This window comes from Camellia sinensis, chromosome 3 (assembly GCF_055761805.1).
Source record: "Camellia sinensis isolate YWXY chromosome 3, ASM5576180v1, whole genome shotgun sequence".
Lineage (NCBI taxonomy): Eukaryota > Viridiplantae > Streptophyta > Magnoliopsida > Ericales > Theaceae > Camellia > Camellia sinensis.
In genome coordinates, this window is record NC_138963.1 from 24660845 (window position 1) to 24680221 (window position 19377).

The following is a 19377-nucleotide window of genomic DNA, read 5'->3' on the forward strand; positions in this document are numbered from 1 at the left end:
TAATACAACACATCAATCTATCAATAAATCAATAATACATCAGTTTATTTTACATGGTATCAGAGCGGGTTTAGAACCTAGTATTCGCGCTTCACCGGCGGGTGGCAACCTCACCTTAGCCGCCCGCCGGACCTCAACCTAGTCCGCTGCGTCTGCTAGCTCTGGCGCACCATAACCACCGAACCCATGTTCACAAAAATGCACCTCTCCCGAGCTTCCTCTCCGAGCCTCATCCTTCAAACCAAGACCCCCAAACACGGCCTCCCATACGATCTCTACTTGGCCGAACCCACTACTTGCCACTCAAACGGCGCCGACGGCCGTATTCTGTCCCGGTATATGCGATCCGAGTGCATCAATTACAGCTACCCTTACGAGTCTCCTCTCCCCGTTGGCCGCCTCGTCGTTCAGCTCGCTGACAAAGCCCAGGTTTGTACCCGGCGCTCATGGACACGGCCGTATGGGGTTGGTTTGCTGGTTGCTGGCTTGGATGAATCTGGGGCTCACCTCTACTACCATTGCCCAAGTGGTTTGCAAGCTTCATCAGCTCTACACGGGCAGATCTACTCAAGGATGCACTCTTTGCATTTAGGGAGACTTTACAGGGAGCAAAGCTCAAGAGCTCCATATGCACGGTTTCTGTGTTGGGAGTGCACACAGCTTTTCTTTTTTTTTATCACCCACCAACCCACTCCACTTTCTTTTTTTATTCCCCTTACTTTAAAACCAAACTTTTTATTTTTTTTTTAAACCAATCTTGCACACACACCCATCCTCTTTTTTATTTTTTAACCCAATCTTCACCTTTATTTTCATTATTCTAACGCTTAGTTAGTCTACACTCCTACTTTCTTTTTTTTTTATTTATGTACTCCCACCCACCATTTTGCCCACTTTCTCTTATTATTATTATTATTATTCTTATACAAAACCAACACGACCCCACACCCACCGTCCCCTTTTCGCATCTTTATTTTTGCCCCCTTTAATTTTTTATTTTCTTTTCTGTTTTTCCTTTCCATCATCGCTTGTTCCAACTTTTCCCAAAAAAAAAAAAAAAAAACAACACGCAGGCAGACGAAGCACTGGACCAAACTCCTTTTATTCATGTCATTTTATTCATGTCAGGGGCGATCACCATTTTACACCAAAACACAAACAAAACAAAAAAACAAAAAAAACAAAAAAAAAAAAAAAACCCACAAAAACCACATCAACAGGCGGGATTTTTCTTCTCTACTCTGCCGCCGGTCTCTTCTTCTTGCCTCCGTCTTGAGCAGCCCTTGACGGTGCTGCCTCCGTGTTTTCCACGCCGCCGAGCACGTTCACTCCCCCATACTCCTCCACTGCCGCATATGGCGGCCCTCCAAATCGAAACATCACGGTGGCCTTCCGCTTCAGCTCCTTGTTTTCTGCCCTTAGCACGCTTATCTCTGCTCGCGCATCCTTATACATGCGTTGGAGCAGAGCCAGCTGGGAGTTTAAATGCTGCACCTCATTTGTCCTACTCTGCAGCCGGTTCGACAAATTTGTGACCGCCGTCATGCTTTCCACACATGCCTTCAAAGTATACTGATTGGCCTCCACATCCGACTGCACCGCCATTTTTTGCTCCACCGACCGCATCGGAAAGTTCAACGGAGCAAACACAGAGGTGTTTGGTTGCGGTTCACTGGTCTCCGCACCAGTTCTCTCTCTTGTTGACTCGTTCAGTTCGGGAAAGAGCGTCAGCAGACCACGGGAAGAAGAGGAAGAAGAGGCCATTGTCTGGGCAACTGAGTTTTTCAGACTCTCTCTCTCAGCACAACGAAGTTTTTTTTCAGAGGTTTTTCGCAGCTTTTCTCTGCCTCAGCCTCAGCCTCCGTCTTATAGCCGAGGCAGCCACGCGCATCGCGCGCCTCTTGCCACCAGCCGACAAACGGGCACGCAAGCCAAGGCGCCCACGTGCCTCGCCATCATGTCCGGCACACCTTTTGATGAATTGGGCACGCCTTTTGACAAAATTGGGCACACCTTTTGAGGGTGCAACTTTTCCAACGGTCCGACATGACCCTATAAACTGTCCCGACATTTGGTTCCGGTTAGCATCTCCAACGGTCCGACATGACCCCATAAACTGTCCCGACATTTGATTCCGGTTAGCATCTCCAACGGTCCAACATGACCCTATAAACTGTCCCGACATTGATTCCGGTTAGCATCCAGTGTCCTCTACACCGTTATGACACCCCCATACAGTGTCCTCTACACCGTTATGACACCCCCTTCAGTGTCCTCTACACCGTTATGGCACCACCATCAGTGTCCTCTACAATGTTATGACACCACCATCCAGTGTCCTCTACCACGTTATGGCACCACCTTTCAGAGTCTTCACCAACGGTCTGACACGACCATACAGTGTCTCCTATCTTTTTTTTTATTTTTTATTTTTATGTATTTTCTTGTTTTGTAACTCTCTCCAAACTCAAGTTGGTTAGTTCCTATCCTCCTTGAGTTTGCGGGGGGCTGTTAGAATTTACCATTCACACTCACCTACTACACTCCACCTACCACCAATTTACCCTCACCTACTCCTCACCTACTACCCAAACCCTCTCCTATATAATGCCACTCTGATTTGTAATACAACACATCAATCTATCAATAAATCAATAATACATCAGTTTATTTTACACTCTTCTCAAAATATTTTTTGAAAATTTATCTCCCAAAACCAATACAAACACACCATTTATCTCTTTTACATATCAATCAATCATTTTTTTCTCTCTTCTCTCTCCTTTTCAATCATTTTTTTCCTCACATACATCTACTAAATTACAACAGAATATCAAACCATCTTAAACTCACAAACTCCAAAATCACTTTCAAAATATACAACTAAACAAACTAAAAAAATTTATAAACCCTCTTCTCAATTTTTCTTTTGAAAATCACTCTCTCAAAAAGCAAACCAAACACAGGTGGTGTTTGTTCAAACTTTTTTTACCCAACTTCTAGCTTTTAGCTTAAAATAAGCTAATTCAAACTGTTTGGTAGAGTTGAATCTGCTTCAGCTTCAACATCTACAGATTATAGGCAAGGTAAAAAAGCTGAAATTCAAAAGCTGGTTCAAGCTGCTTTAGGGGGAGCTTCTATTTGCACACACAATATACATTTTTTGCACATCCTCCTCACTACACTTTTTACACATCTTCTTTATTAAGTGTGTGTATAGAGTGTGTTTGGTGTGTGTAAATAGAAGCTCCTTGCTTCAGATTCTCACGGGTAATATGGGGAAGGCAAATATACTTAAATGTCCTCTGTGTTTTGAAATATTTACTCTTATACCACCTATATATATTCTTTTTTTTTTGCCCTGATCTCTCTTTGGCAAGAGCTCAGCAGCAAGCAGCAGCAAGTATTGCGACTCTGGTTCGCTTCCGGCACCGGTTCACTTCCGGAGACGTGAAGCTCTGGTTTGTTTCCGGCGTTGGTTCGCTTCCGGCGACGTGCGGCTCTGGTTCGTTTCCGACTCTGGATCTGTTTCTCTCTTTCCAATTCTGGTTCGTTTCCTTCATCTTTGATGTTTCCTTTTCTTGCTCGGCATGCATATATATATATATATATATGTGTGTGTGTGTGTGTATTGTTTTGGTTATTTTTTTATTTTAAATTTGTTCAGCATGCATATCTATTTCAAATTTGTTCAAATTGGGGAAAATAAGAATAGTTAGGGTTTAGAAAAAATTTGGGGTGAAAAATATTTAGTGCAATAATGGCGTGAAAATATCTTGAAAGTTGTACAGATTGGTTAACCCCTTGAAAGCAAACACTCCATTTCAAACCAAAAAAGGGAAACAAATAATTTTGTTTGCTTATTTTTCACAATATGTTTTCCGTTGTTTATTTATTTATTATTATTTAAATAGAAACTGGTTTGACGAATTTTTTTATTTTAAATTTGTTCAGCATGCATGTCTATTTCAAATTTGTTCAAATTGGGGAAAATAAGAATAGTTAGGGTTTAGAAAAAATTTGAGGTGAAAAATATTTAGTGCAATAATGGCGTGAAAATATCTTGAAAGTTGTACAGATTGGTTAACCCCTTGAAAGCAAACACTCCATTTCAAGCCAAAAAAGGGAAACAAATAATTCTGTTTGCTTATTTTTCACAATATGTTTTCTGTTGTTTATTTATTTATTATTATTTAAATAGAAACTGGTTTGACGAAAATAAATAGCAAAAAGATATTTTCACCCAAAAACAGAGAAACATATGAAAATAATGATTTTTTGATTTTTCTCATTTTTTTCAGCAAACTAGTTTTTTTTTCTTCTTTTTCTTCTCAAAAAACATATATTGAAAACAAAACCAAACAAAGATAAGAAGTACCTTTTTTATGACATTATACATGATCTTGTAATAAAATGTGATCTTGACTTATTCAGCCAAGCTGAAAATCTAAGCAATCCGAATTGAAACTGACCTATATTTCATTCTGAAATAGCGGCAATAACAACAAATGTTGCGATCGATAGTGACAACTAAATTTAATATAGAGTCAAAATTTTAAAAATTCTCAAGATGACAATGGGGCAAGAAAAACCATATATGAAGTTATAGAAAACAACGCACTCTAGCAAACAAAATAGACACTAAGCCATCAAATTACATTATTCAGTCCTATCAAAGCAAAGCAAGCCAGTCAATTGCAAATGGGGGATAAAAAATTACAATCTTTAAAAAGAACCATCACATCCCACTAATGCCTGCACAAATCCAACATTCATCTCACCATATTTTTTTACTAAAATACAATTATAGATGTGTAATTACTCTTCAAATTCTAGGGTTTCCTCAAGTGGGGTCTCTAAATTTTGAGTGCAAACTCTTCCCTACAGTTCTAGCCTTCTGTGTTGTTCCTCAACTTTATAAGGTTTCTCAAATGGGTCATTGAATTTTGTTTATAATCCTTCTGTACAGATCTATGCAATACAAGAATTCCTAAAAATTTAGGGTTTTTAGAGCATCCACAATGGGCTGCCAAAGGAGCTGCCATTGCCAGCAAAAACTTCCCCAAACAAAAAATAATGGCTTTGTTTGGTTTGTTTTTCAGAAAAAGTTTTGAGAAAAATTCTCTACAAATAATTTTTCAAGAGTAATCAAACCAAACAAATTTTTTCAAAAAAAATCTCAAAATTTTGTTTGGTTGCCTACTTTCCAAAATTACTCCCTTTCTCATACACATCAAATTAATCACTTTTTTAAAACTCTCTCCCCAAAACAATTTTCCAAAACAATTTTTGAAAAAAGACAAACCAAACAAGTTTTCGTACTTTTTTATCTCAAAAACTACTCTACAAATACAAAACAAACACACCCAATGTTTTTTTAACAAAATTCACCAAAAAAAAAAAAAAGAAGACTAAAAACAACAATTACCAAGCAATTTCAAGCAATCTCAACTAATCTCAAGCAATTTGAAGCAAATTTTAAGCGATTCTCCATCATCAAAAAGACAATTTCAGAGAAATAAAAACCTGAATTTGAAGATGCGTGATGGATTTTCAGACGATTTGAGCAATCTGAAGTTTCGTCTTGTTCGTTTGCTTGCTTTGTATTAGGGTTCGTGTGTGGGGTTTAGGGGGTTTCGACTTCATCTGATTTGTCTTAGGGTTTGTTTATGCTTCGTCTTCATGTTCTCCATCATAAAGACGATTTGAAGGAGTCGATTTCAAGGGCTTCGGGTTTCTCACTTTCTCTTGAACAACTTGTGTTCTCTCTTGAGCTCAGGTAGAGTCTCGAATTAGGGCCCAAGTACATGTACATATATACTTTGAGGGTAAATATGTACATGTATATATGTAAATTTTTGTAAAGTATATTTTTTTACATATATAATTAGCAAAAATTTACCCTCAAAGTATATATGTACATGTACAATTTGAGGGCATATGTACATATATGTAAATATGTACATATTTACATAAATTATGTAAATTATATACCCTCAAATTATGTAAATTATTTACATATAATTTACATGTACCCTCAAATTGGGGCCCTAAATTATATGTAAATTATACGTAAATTCGAGACTTGGGCCCTAAATTATATACGTATGTAATTTACATGTACATACGTATATATAATTTACATGTATATACGTATGTAATTTGCATGTACATATGTATATTATCATTATATACGTATGTAATTTACATGTACTTGGACCATAATTCGAGACTCTGCCTGAGCTCAAGAGAGAACACAAGTTGTTCAAGAGAAAGCAAGAAACCCAAAGCCCTTGAAATCGACTCCTTCAAATCGTCTTTATGATGGGAAACATGAAGACGAAGCACAAACAAACCCTAAGATGAATAAGATGAAGTCGAAACCCCCTAAACCCCACACACGAACCCTAATATGAAACAAGTAGACGAATAAGACGAAGCTTCAAATTGCTCAAATCGTCTGAAAATCCATCACGCATCTTCAAATTCAGGTTTTTATTTCTCTGAAATCGTCTTTCTAATGATGGAGAATCGCTTAAAATTTGCTTCAAATTGCTTGAGATTTGTTTGATATTGCTTGAAATTTGTTTGAAATTGCTTGGTAATTGTTGTTTTTAGTCTTTTTTTTTTTGGGGTGAATTTCGTTAAAAAATATTATTTTTTGTTTGGGGAAGTTTTTGCTGGCAATGGCAGCTCTTTTGGCAGCCCATTGTGGATGCTCTAAAATTGCCAGCAAAAACCCTAAATTTTTAGGAATTCTTGTATTGCATAGATCTGTACAAAAGGATTATAAATAAAATTCAATGACCCATTTGAGAAACCTTATAAAGTTAAGGAACAACACAGAAGGTTAGAATTGTAGGGAAGAGTTTGCACTCAAAATTCAAAGACCCCACTTGAGGAAACCCTAGAATTTGAAGAGTAATTGCACATCTATATCATTATTTTCATATGGTTCTCTGTTTTTGGATGAAAATATCTTTTTGCTATTTATTTTCATCAAACCAGTTTCTATTTAAATAATAATAAATAAATAAATAACGGAAAACATATTGCGAAAAATAAGCAAACAAAATTATTTGTTTCCCTTTTTTGGTTTGAAATGGAGTGTTTGCTTTCAAGGGGTTAACCAATCTGTACAACTTTCAAGATATTTTCACGCCATTATTGCACTAAATATTTTTTTGGTTGAAATAATAGATTAACTTATGGAAGTTCCTCTCTAGGGTTTTATTTTATGTATCATGAAAAAGAGTTATGTCAACCTTTGTACTTATTAGTAGGCTAGTAGTAGCCAACCTTGTTTCTATTTCTGCTTCATGGTCATGAATATAAATGTTTTTATCACATTTTTGAAGAAAATAAACAGTGTTGTTGTATTTTCTTCCTTTTTTTACCTCTTTATGTTTGCATTTAAAATCAATTATGTTGCCTGCATTCTTGTTGAGCCATTTTGTCGTGACCTCCTGATCAATCTTTTCAACCTATATAGATAGTTTTATTGTGCCAATTATTCAAATGTAGTAACAGTTTAAGAACATATTAGTTGGATGAATTTGAAGATAATTCTATTCACTCTGAAGTAACTGAGTATACTACGGGTTTGTAGCTCTATTTTCATCTCTTTTTGTTGTGTGTGTGGATAATTTCATCTTACTGGGTCATTAGTATAATTCTTACAAATGAAGCCTTGTATGTAATGATGATTTTTTTTTTTAATGTTCCATGCGTATAGGAATTGTATCTGTCTGTTATGTTGCCGGGGGATGTCTGATAGAAAAAGCTCATTTATCTTTTCTACAATTATCATTGTTTTTGTGGAACGTTTTGTTGTTTTTCATTAATATTTTCAGGTTGCATTGACCATCCTTTCTTCTTCTTAATTGTTGTTTTAGGTTTCTCTGAAAGGGAGTGAAAGTTCAAAATGCTGCAAAATGTCCCACATCAAATTGTACAATCACCAGCCAGACTAGGCCTGCCAAACCCAAATTCACCCTCTTTACAAAACCCTACCCCTCCTAAATCCTCCTCTCAACTCCCACAACCTCAGCTCCCCAATCAACAATCAAATTTGTCAAAAGCCACGACCACCTCCTCAACTCTTCTTCCTCTACTTCCGCCTCTCTCTAGAGCCCAATGTCTTCTCCTTCAAATGGCTTCCCTTGCATCTCGGCTATTTGAGGTCTCACCCAATAGGTCTCATTGGCTTAGTGCCTTCCGTGGCTCCCTTCCTACCTTTCTATCATCCCAAACCCAATCCACAACACCAGTTCAACCAGACTCCTTGCCTTCCACCACCAAAGAAATCCTCTCCCTTTTTACAACCCTTCAAACTCAGCTCTTTGAAGCTGTTGCAGAACTTCAAGAAATTCTTGATCTTCAAGATGCTAAGCAGAAAGTTGCTCGTGAAATCAGGTCAAAAGATTCCGCAATGCTTTCCTTCGCTAACAAACTTAAAGAAGCCGAACGGGTTCTTGACATTCTCGTCGATGATTATTCTGATTATCGCCGCCCCAAAAGATCAAAATCAGAAGATGATAAGGATGATTCTTGTACCACAACTATTTCTACTCAGCTGAATTTATCTGACATTCTATCATATGCCCACAGGATAAGCTACACAACATTTGCACCGCCAGAATTTGGTGCTGGGCAGGCTCCTTTGCGTGGGGCACTCCCACCTGCTCCACAGGAGGAGCAACTGCGCGCTTCTCAGTTGTATGCATTCGCTGATCTCGATGTTGGTTTACCTAAATCAGCAGAAAGCAAGGAGAAAACAATTGAGCCATTCATTGAGGCTCCTCCTGCACAACAGCCAGACTCGAATCCACTTGCTAATCTCACTGGTATTCAGGGTCTGATTCCTTTAAATTTTGTGATTCCATCTGGATGGAAGCCTGGGATGCCTGTGGAATTGCCTAGTGATTTACCTATGATGCCCCCACTTGGCTGGAAGCCTGGTGACCCAATTCCGTTGCCACCATTGGATAGTCTCCCAATTGCTGGTAGAATTGAGGAGCAACAACCACGACCCATTCCTGCTCAAGGAATACCCAAAGTACCTGAACCAATACAAGTTCGGCATGTTCAGCTTGATATTGATGATGATAGTAGTGATTATAGTAGTGACATGGGAAGCTCTGATGATGAAGATTGACAGTTGACCAGGTCCACTTTTGAGTTTTCCGATCTCTTTGAAGTACTTGAGGTAGGCACACTTGGAAGTTGGACTTGTTCTACCCTTACAAGGTGTAACTAAATGTGCAATGTTTGCATTTTTTAGATCAATTTGCTGTATAAAATGTTTTGTATCTTACTGGGATTCTAGAATTAGAGTTTTCGTTTTGATTTTGAGCTACATAACTTGAACGCCTAAATTATGAGTTATGTGTTGAAGTTCTCATCCTCACTCGAGAAGTCTTCTTAGGTTTCTGTTTCAAGAAAAATATGATGTGAAGATTTACTCGGTGTTCGTGACATCCTCTGTTTGATCAAGATAGTGTAATATTCGAGCCCAATTGCTAATATTTGCTTCTTCAGTTCTAGCTGGACAATGAATTGTTTGGTTTATTGATTTTAGGATGTGCTCTCTCGTCTGTGTGGTTTTGTTTTCAGTACTTTGAAATTTTAAATAGCAGTGCTAATAAACCTCGATATCATGGATAACTCATGTATAATTATATGAAGAGGGACCTAGTACAAATCTTTGGTTGCATCGCTTTGTTATATGGAAGCTCAAAGGAGTGTTTTGTGAAAGGATTGAAGTTTAACAAATTTGTTTTCATACTTGGCTTCTGTGGAAATAGAGCATGTGTTATTTTTCTTTGTTTACTAGTGGTCTCTCCTACAATGCTGATCTATAGGCTTTATTTTGTTTTGAAATGGTTGGAAGCAATCTAGTTAATTTCTGGGGACTCAGGGATTGGGAACTCCATTAATGTTTGATCCTCACTTCCATCATTCAGTGTGCTAAATTTGCAGAATTGAATTCTTTGAATGCATTCCATCAATTGTAACCAATTTCTCCAGGTGAAAAAACCGTCAAGTCTCATAATTGTATTAACATAATTTTATTATATTTATTTTAAAAAAATAATACTATATGCTTAGAAAAATATATTTATAGACAACAATTATTCTGGGTGTTGTCCACATTCTATGAATTTTAGATTTCTACTGCACACTTCATTTTTAAGGTAAATTTTGTGATGAAAATTCTTGGTATATAATATTTTTCTAAAAAAATAAAAAAAATTGACCGATCTATTTTGAATAGCATAATTATTACTTTTTTAATGTACCCATTCAAAAAATTAAATTCAATCAATAACTATTTTAACATAATTTCATTGTATTTATTTTTAGAAGTATAGTTTTGATAGAGCCATGTGGTCAATTTTTTTTTTTTTTTTTTTTTTGGTTACGTAGGGTATCCTAGGCCAGTTTATGCACATTAAACTAAGTTCCTACAACTCGAACAAGCCTTTCGAAACAGGTTTATGCCCTACAATTCGTGACCCTAAGGTGTGCGCCCCGAACAAGCCTTTCGAAACAGGTTTATGCCCTGCGGTTCGTGAACCTAACAGTTCGTGACCCTAAGGTGTGCGCTCCGAACAAGCCTTTCGAAACAGATTTATGCCCTGCGGTTCGTGAACCTAACAGTTCGTGACCCTAAGGTGTGCGCTCCGAACAAGCCTTTCGAAACAGATTTATGCCCTGCGGTTCGTGAACCTAAGGTGTGCGCTTGCTGACTAGGGGATTTGAACCTGAGACTTGAGAGGGAGCGAACCTTCAAGCTCCAGTCGTCGCCTACTAGGCCAATCACTCTGTGGTTAAGTCATGTGGTCATGATTAATGAATTAATTTGATTTTTTTTTTTCTACAAGCGTACATTTTCCCTCCAGTTTATCATTGAGAGTGAGTCCATCAATTCACAAAATTGTTCACATATTTTCAAATCGCCCATTGTAATGGGAAAATAGTGATCTTAGGCATAAGTGCAGCTACAATCTTCTCAGATTTTTTTTTCTTATATTAAATTTAAATTTAATAAACAAAATTATTAAAAAATCATCTTCAATTCATCAAGATATTCATATTATCCCAATTTTGATGAAAAATCCCAAATCCCAAAGAAAAATTTGGGATAAAAATAAAATTTCAATTTTCATGAAAATATTACAGTAATTCACATTAAATTATATACATATATATATATATATATATATATATATATAAAAGTAACGAAAATTTGGAGATAGTCAAGGCTACCCAAGTAGTCTTATTTATCACTAGTCTAACTAAAACCCAGCATCCAAACACTACCCAAAACACCCATCCATGGCATGGCACATTCGTAATAAAACCCCATTTCCACCTCTATATAAACCACACTAACCCTAATTCCTCTTTCTCTACCCCCCAAAACCCTAACCCTTGCCTCTCTTCAGTTCTCTCCACCACCAGCAGAAATGGCCGCTGCTCGCCCTCTCGTCTCCGTCCACAACCTGGACTCCGACATGGCCACCGACGGCGCCACCACCACCCTCCCCTTACCGGACGTCATGAAATCCTCCATCCGCCCCGACATCGTCAACTACGTTCACACCAACATCTCCAAGAACTCCCGCCAGCCCTACGCCGTCTCCAAAAAGGCCGGCCACCAGACCTCCGCCGAGTCCTGGGGCACCGGTCGCGCCGTCTCCCGTATCCCCCGTGTTCCCGGCGGCGGCACTCACCGCGCCGGCCAAGGTGCTTTCGGAAACATGTGCCGCGGCGGCCGCATGTTCGCTCCGACCAAGATCTGGCGCCGCTGGCACCGCCGCATCAACGTCAACCAGAAGCGCTACGCCGTCGCCTCCGCCATCGCAGCCTCTGCCGTTCCCTCCCTCGTCATGGCTCGCGGCCACCGCATCGATTCGGTCCCTGAGATCCCTCTCGTCGTCAGCGATTCTACTGAAGGAATCGAGAAGACTTCGGCGGCGATCAAGGCTTTGAAGCAGATTGGAGCTTATTCTGATGCTGAGAAAGCGAAAGATAGCCAGGCGATTCGTCCTGGTAAAGGTAAAATGCGTAATCGTCGATACATTTCCCGAAAAGGTCCACTCATTGTTTATGGAACCGAGGGTTCGAAGCTCGTGAAAGCATTTCGCAACATTCCGGGTGTTGAGATTGCCAATGTTGAGCGCCTCAATCTTCTGAAGCTCGCCCCCGGTGGTCATCTCGGCCGATTCATTGTCTGGACTAAATCGGCTTTCGAGAAGTTGGATTCGATTTACGGATCGTTTGAGAAGCCGTCGGAGAAGAAAAAGGGGTACGTGTTGCCGAGGTCGAAGATGGGGAACGCGGACTTGACTAGGATTATTAACTCTGATGAAGTGCAGTCAGTGGTGAGGCCAATTAAGAAGGAGGTGAAGAGGGCACCAATGAAGAAGAACCCGCTGAAGAATTTGAATACTATGTTGAAGCTGAACCCGTATGCCAAGACTGCGAAGAGGATGGCGCTTCTTGCTGAGGCTCAGCGAGTCAAGTCTAAGAAGGAAAAGCTTGATCAGAAGAGGAAGCCAATCACTAAGGTATATTTACTGTGTTTTCATGTATGCAATTGTATGCTCGAATTCTTGTTTGCTTGAGAAATGTTAGTGATTTTGCTTTAGCAAGCTGTCATAGATGGTCAATGAAAATGTTAATATTAAAGCTAACTCTATAAGAAGCTGAAAGAGTTTTTGAATTTATGGGGATATGTATCCATATACTTGTGGCACTGGAGAGGGTATACAGAGCTTTCAAGTTTAATATTAGTGAAAATGGCTCCCTTAATTGATTGAAATTGAGTTCTAATTTGAGATTTTTTCCTTTTGTTATGGGATTAATTACAATGTGGTAACACATGGGTTTGGGGTTGCTCTTTTTAAGTTGTATGAAAACCAGTAGTGTCAAGTGGGACATGGTAAGACCAACCAATGCTGTTACATGAGCACAATATAGTTCTCTCACCGCTAAAAACATTGTCTTAAAATTATGTGCTGCATTTGGGTGTATATCTAAACTTTCAAATTTGTTCGATTGGTTTATGTTGGTCTGTTATGAACAGCTGAAAAAACATTTTGATGACTACAATAATTCTAGAACATTCATGCTCCTTGTATGTTTAAGTCTTGTGGTTTGGTACTTGTTCTAGATTTGTTTACATGAAAGTTATTATTTTTTGACATATTCCTAAAAATTCATTATCCATTTGCTATGCGGATTGCCAAGAAATTGGTTTTGGTTTGGGTTTGGGTTTGGGTTTGGGTTTCGTACGGCGATATGCTTGTTTACTGGTTCCAACTTGTTCCATGTTTAAATATTTGGGTTTGGCCACTGAATATTGATGAAATTTACTCTAGTTCTGTGTTAGTGTGTGTTTTGTTAGCGACTTATTGTGCAATAATCCTGTTGATATCTTCTGAAGATGAATTGTTAGCAATTATGTGCTTTCTATTTATCATTGAACTCCAACCTTAGGTTTAGGGGATTGCTTCCCATTCTTTTGCATAATTGTCCTGAGTAGTTGGGCAGGCATGGGGAGTGAGCTCCCCCTTTTTTCTTTAATTTTATTTGAGAAAATTAAAAGTTGTCATTATAAGTAATCTCTCATATTGTGCTTAAGACTGAATGTAGGCTGTTGGCTTATTTTATTCTCTTTTTAATGCACACTTCACATTTTCACCCTTGGCAGGAGGAGGCTGCCAAAATCAAGGCTGGTGGAAAGGCATGGTACAAGACAATGATATCGGATAGTGATTACACCGAGTTTGAAAACTTCTCAAAGTGGTTGGGCGTCTCCCAGTGATTTACTTTTCTTCTGCCTTTGGTTTTGTCTTAGAGATACTATCTTATCTGTTTGTTTTTGTTTTTGTTTTTTTTTTAAGTGTTGTCAATTTGTTTTTTTGTTTTTTTTTTGTGCCGGTTTTAAGACTTTAAAGGAAAGGGGGAATTACTGGAATAATAGTTATCTTCATCAAATTGAGTTTCCTCCCTTCCATGTTTTGGTGTCATAACTTCATGATGGCTAGTTGGATGAAAGTTTCATGTTAAACAGAACCTCGAGTTAGATATTTACAGTTGAAGTTTGTCATTCAAAAAATGGTTTTTTAGTATATCTTTATTGTGGTTGTTGTGCGGCTTTTAGTTTTGCATTTGGGCTTAAGTTGCATGTTTGTGGCTCTGTAAGAATGAGTTTGGCTCTTGGTGCGATTATTTACAAAATAGGATTTCGGATCTTCTGTTCCATTCTCTTGCCACTTCGTTCTCACTCAAAAGAGTAATGGGATGAGAATTAATTTTGAGAATGGTGATGGGACAATATTTCAATGGAGAATCGGTGTGGAGGAGGATCCCATGCATGAAATTACTCTTTGCCGGTGGTATATGTTTCTTTTGACAGCTCTATTTGGAATTCAGTCTTCTTCTGAGGATTTTTAAGGATTTAGTTAATCTGGTTGCCCTTTCTTTTTCACCTCTTTGATTAGGCCATTTTGTGGAGAAATGATAAAATATGGTTGCAAGGCCAGTATAAAGAATGAATAGGTTGTCTATGTATGGAAGTTACGTTTCTAATTTGTCTTTTTTTTTTTTTCTTTTTTATTTTGTTTGTGACGTATTTGCATTGGCATTGTGCTATTGAAAATTAAGGTTCATGGTTTTCAATTAAGTTTTCATGTAAAATGTTTAGGACACTTGAAACTTTATTCTTATATTTACCTAATGGCGAACTTTTTAACAAATTTTTTTAATTAATTTATTTTTATTGATTTCATATTTTTTTTACCTACTAGTTTTCTTTTTATTTAATTAAAGGAATTTTGGTCGTTTCTCTAGTAAGTTAATAACACTTAAAAAGTGAACAAAATAATAATAGTTCACCTTATTTAAACATTTATTAGTTTTTATTTTTGAGTCCCACAACCCACTAAAATAAAAATCTTTATTATCCAAAGTTTTTAATAATAAAATTGAATAAAGCACTTCTCGTACAAAATTCTTGTAAAGAAAATAAAAATCATTATCTAAAAATTTAACAATAAAATCTTAACTATCTACCGGCCCCCCAAAAAATGATAAAGTATTAGAATAGACATGAAATAAATCTATACTATATTAGAGCATCAGTATCAAACTCGTTATTTATTTATGTTAGTTATTTTATATCCAAAAATTAGTAAAGGCATCAAATCGTTGCTCCATCAAACTCGGCAAGGCAATTGGCAATTTTTATCAAATCCAAATCCCTCGCTACAAATAACCAGCGACAAAGGCTCGGCTATTGGACTGGAATCGGAAACTTTTGAGCAACGGTACAATCTCTCTCGTCCTCCAAAATTTGAAATAATCGAGACTTTGGGTAGATTTTACACAGCACTGTTGTCAATCTTCTCTATGTAAAAGGTTGCTTTTCTTCTTCGTTTACTTGTCTCTCGAATCTCCCAAAGCTCACTAATCACTGAAACTCCCTGTTTCAACCTCTCAACAGGCTTTCCAATTCTGGGTAATTCTCATACAAAAATCTCAATTAATTTTTGCATTGATTGATATATATATATATATATATGTATATGTATATGTATATGCATATGTAAATGTGATAATTGATTAGTTTCTGTTTTAACTACTTGCTTCAAAATATGATGGTTTGAATTTGATTGGGTAATGTTTCAATTCTGCAAATTGAGTTGTTGATATTTGAAAGTTCTGATCTTTGTGGTTTAAGAAAGTAAAAGAATAGGGTTTTGAAATAGCTATATTATTTTGTTATTATAATGGAATCAAAAATCTAATATTATCAGGGGTTATTCTTGGAATTCACTGCTTGTATTTAAATTGTTGGGTAAATCCAGAGGTTACTGTCCCTTGATGCTCGGATATTGTCCTTGTGAAATATGTTTCAAAGGCGCTCAGTTGATGCTTACTGCTAGAATAATTATGCTGAACCAAGTAAGGTTCTGCATAGCTACACAAATTTTCTTTACTGGATGCATTTAGTTCATGTATAACTTTATCTGTTGAGGATAGCCTATTAGGGTTTAAGTGTAATTTTTGCATTTGGGCACCTTATGGTCTTGAATTGTAATCCGAATTTCATTCTTGTTAAAATCTTATTGTTGTCGAGTACTTGCATTTTCATCGAATTCGATTGAAACTTGTGGGGAAATTTCCTTTTTTTTTTTTTTTGAGAATTGTCCAAATGGTGACTTAACCATACAAGAATTGGTAATTTTTCTTTTTATTTTGCTTGTATATGGAGGTACTTAATGAAAGGGAACAAGAATGGATTAGCATCAACATTTTATTAGTAGTTTACTTTGTGAAAGTGTTTATCTATGTTGACAATGCTTAATGCATTGCAAAGAGTGTTAATTTGCTTGATGATGATGTTGAAATTTCTTTCCTTCCCTCGTGAGACTTAGGATCACAGATTAGCTTTTTTCACTTCTTCCAATGTACTTAGGATCACAGATAAGCAAATGCATTTTCCAAAAGCAGAACCAAACATAACAAATGCATTAAATACCACGGAATTTAAGAAATAAAAAATTGGAATACTCACATTTAGGACACCTGCTTCAACTATACTAGAGTTAACATAATCTTTGTCGTTTTCGTTGAAATTCTCAGCCATGCTTCCATTACCATTGGATGATGAACTGAAACTACATTGCACCTTCTTGTACATTTGCATACATAGTTGTTGACACACATTAATCCTAGTACCATTGACTCCTCTGATTCCCCATAATCCACTTGTAAGTATTTTTGCCTTCTTTAAGGGACCATTAACAGGCAGAGAGTGAACCCCAGTTTGTTTTGCTCGGACAGAAGGGCAAATAACCGGTCGTTGCAGAGAACCCATCTCACCTCCTTAAGACCTATGAGAAAACAACAATAATTATGATATATATATATATATATATATATGTATAACAGAAAGAACAAATACTCAACATATATCTATTCATATGGATATATGTGAAGTTTAATCAATGTGTTGACATATGGATTAATGATCACAAGCAATAGATGTTTATGAGTGGGTGATCTATGTTAATGATCACAAGCAATACATAGTTTAGGTTCTATTATTTGATATGTTTTTTCTTTTTTTAATTTCATTAATCTTGATCTTCATGACTGACAAATTGATTTTTTTCACAGCTATTTGAATTGCATGAGCTCAATGGTGAAACTATAATTTGTAGAAAATAGACAAATTCAAAGTAGGAAACAAAGACAGTTTCAAGACAACATTACTGAGTTTACAAATTAGAATTCTTCCAATTTAGGCACTTTTCTTCAAATAATTATCATTAATCACGAAATACATTTCAAGCTCTCTCTCACACACACAGACTCGTACAGAATTCAATAGTCTCTGACACAACTATCAACTTTGAATGATTAAATAATCTTTCAATTCAAAGTGTTAATTTGCTTGATGATGATGTTGAACTTTTTTTTCCTTCCATCGTGAGACTTAGGATCGCAGATTAACTTTTTTCACTTCTTCCAATGTACATTGTAAATTGAATCATCATTCACCATTACAATGGAATGATCATTTCATAGGATGGATTCTCAGACACCAACGGATGCGTACTTCACCAATCTATTACAAGCGGGATCCAACCTTTTAGGTGAATTTATGATGAAATCTCCAAATCAAATGGGTCAATGTTCAAGCCAACATGGTGAAGTGGCTGGGCAAGAGTCTCCATTGTCACCCCAAATAGAATCCACCACAAAGAAATCACAACGTGGTAGCAACTTTAGTACAGAAGAAGACAATCTCCTTATATCGGCATGGCTCAATACAAGTTTGGATGCAATACACAGAAATGAGCAGAAACACAAGACATATTGGAATAGCGTTTGGGAGTATTTCCACAAGTACAAGACTTTTACTTCTGAACATTATCAGAATTCTTTAATGAATCGGTGGTCAACTATTCAACTTGGAACCAATAAGTTTTGTGGGTTCTTTGCTCAAATTGAATCAATGCATCAAAGTGGAGTAAATGAGCAAGACAAGGTATACATTGTGTACACACCGTTAAATTAGATGTAATTGTCATTTTGTTTGAAGATGCTAATTAGTCTTTATTCATTTAATTTTTCAGATTGGCAAGGCCAAACTTATGTATCAGGAATTCCAGAAAACATCATTTCCTTTTGAACATTGTTGGAATGTGTTGAGGTACCAACCAAAATGGTTAGAGGAATGTGAGAAGAAAAAACCGAAAAAAAAAAACATCAGCAACATCTTCTCCTTTTGCTCCAGAGGCGATAAATCTAGCAGAGGATGATGTCTCACATGATGCTTATGTAGACTTGGAGAGGCCACTAGGTAGGAAGGCTGAAAAAGAGCGGTTGAATAAACGAAAGAGTAAAGATTTAGCTGGTTCAAATTATGCAGGGATATTTGAATAAACGAAAGAGTAAAGATTTTGGTTTCTCATTCAAAATACTGTTGCCATTATGATGAATTAATTAATAAATAAATATTTAGCTACTGAAAAAATAAGTAAATAAAAAATAAGGAATATTTAAATTGAATGGAGAAAGAAATGGAGAGTTTGTTGGAGCATGACAAGAAAAATAAGGTTAGCTAAAATAGAAAAGTAGGTTTTTAGCTACAATTTAACTAAACATTTAGCTACTTTGATAAAGATGCTCTTACAATCTTATGTTAATCAATATTAGATAAATGTAAAAAAATTAATAATGTCATCAAAGTATAAATAAAAATAAAAATTTTATCCTTCAAAGTTTATTTTAGCACTTTTAAACAATAAATAAAAAAATAATTGACCAAATTGTACCTTCCAGAACCAGTTAAAACCCACCACCCCAATAGCCACCACTACCAATTTCTATCTCTCACATGCATTTTTTCAAACACCTTATATGCATTGCTAATCACCCAAACAAAAACTAATCTTTCCTTAAAATAAAATATAAAAAAAATAACTGATCAAAAGAACATATTACATAGTGTAACTCTCAACAACCACGAAGTTTAAATAATGTTACTGAAGTCCCAAAAAAGAAAGATGAGGATCATGCATCAGTAATGCATGTCACCATGAACCATTCAAATGGGTGTTCAATGGTCATTACGCTTGTACACAAATATAATCACAAACTTCAAATATACCTTCAATTATGTGGGTAGTTTTTTAATCAAGGGGTCAATAAATTTTCGTGTAATCTATACATATTCATGTCAATGTATTAATTTGTTAATGGAAAACTTTCTTCTTCTCAATGAAAAAAGATTTGCATCATTGTTGTTTAAAAACGATTCAGATTCTCCTACTGATCTAACAGCAACACTCTAGC

General features: G+C 36.6%; 2 protein-coding genes across 3 annotated transcripts; both read left to right on the forward strand.

The window, feature by feature from the left end:
* Window positions 1-3275: 3275 nt before the first annotated feature.
* Window positions 3276-9579, forward strand: LOC114274836 (mediator of RNA polymerase II transcription subunit 4). Of its 2 annotated transcripts, none has more exons than XM_028216815.2 (2): window positions 3276-3548; window positions 7896-9579. In XM_028216815.2, the coding sequence occupies exon 2, from the start codon at window positions 7925-7927 to the stop codon at window positions 9155-9157; it is 1233 nt and encodes a 410-aa protein (XP_028072616.2). In that variant the 5' UTR covers window positions 3276-3548; window positions 7896-7924; the 3' UTR covers window positions 9158-9579. The 2 variants fall into 2 exon arrangements, with proteins under 2 accessions (XP_028072616.2, XP_082773536.1); XM_082917410.1 differs by having other exon boundaries at window positions 3349-3505.
* A 1708-nt stretch (window positions 9580-11287) lies between these two features.
* On the forward strand, window positions 11288-14601 carry LOC114274835 (Ribosomal protein L4/L1 family). The gene is made up of 2 exons (XM_028216814.2): window positions 11288-12575; window positions 13721-14601. Exons 1-2 carry the CDS (start codon window positions 11472-11474, stop codon window positions 13832-13834), a joined length of 1218 nt encoding a protein of 405 aa, XP_028072615.1. The 5' UTR covers window positions 11288-11471; the 3' UTR covers window positions 13835-14601.
* Window positions 14602-19377: the final 4776 nt, after the last annotated feature.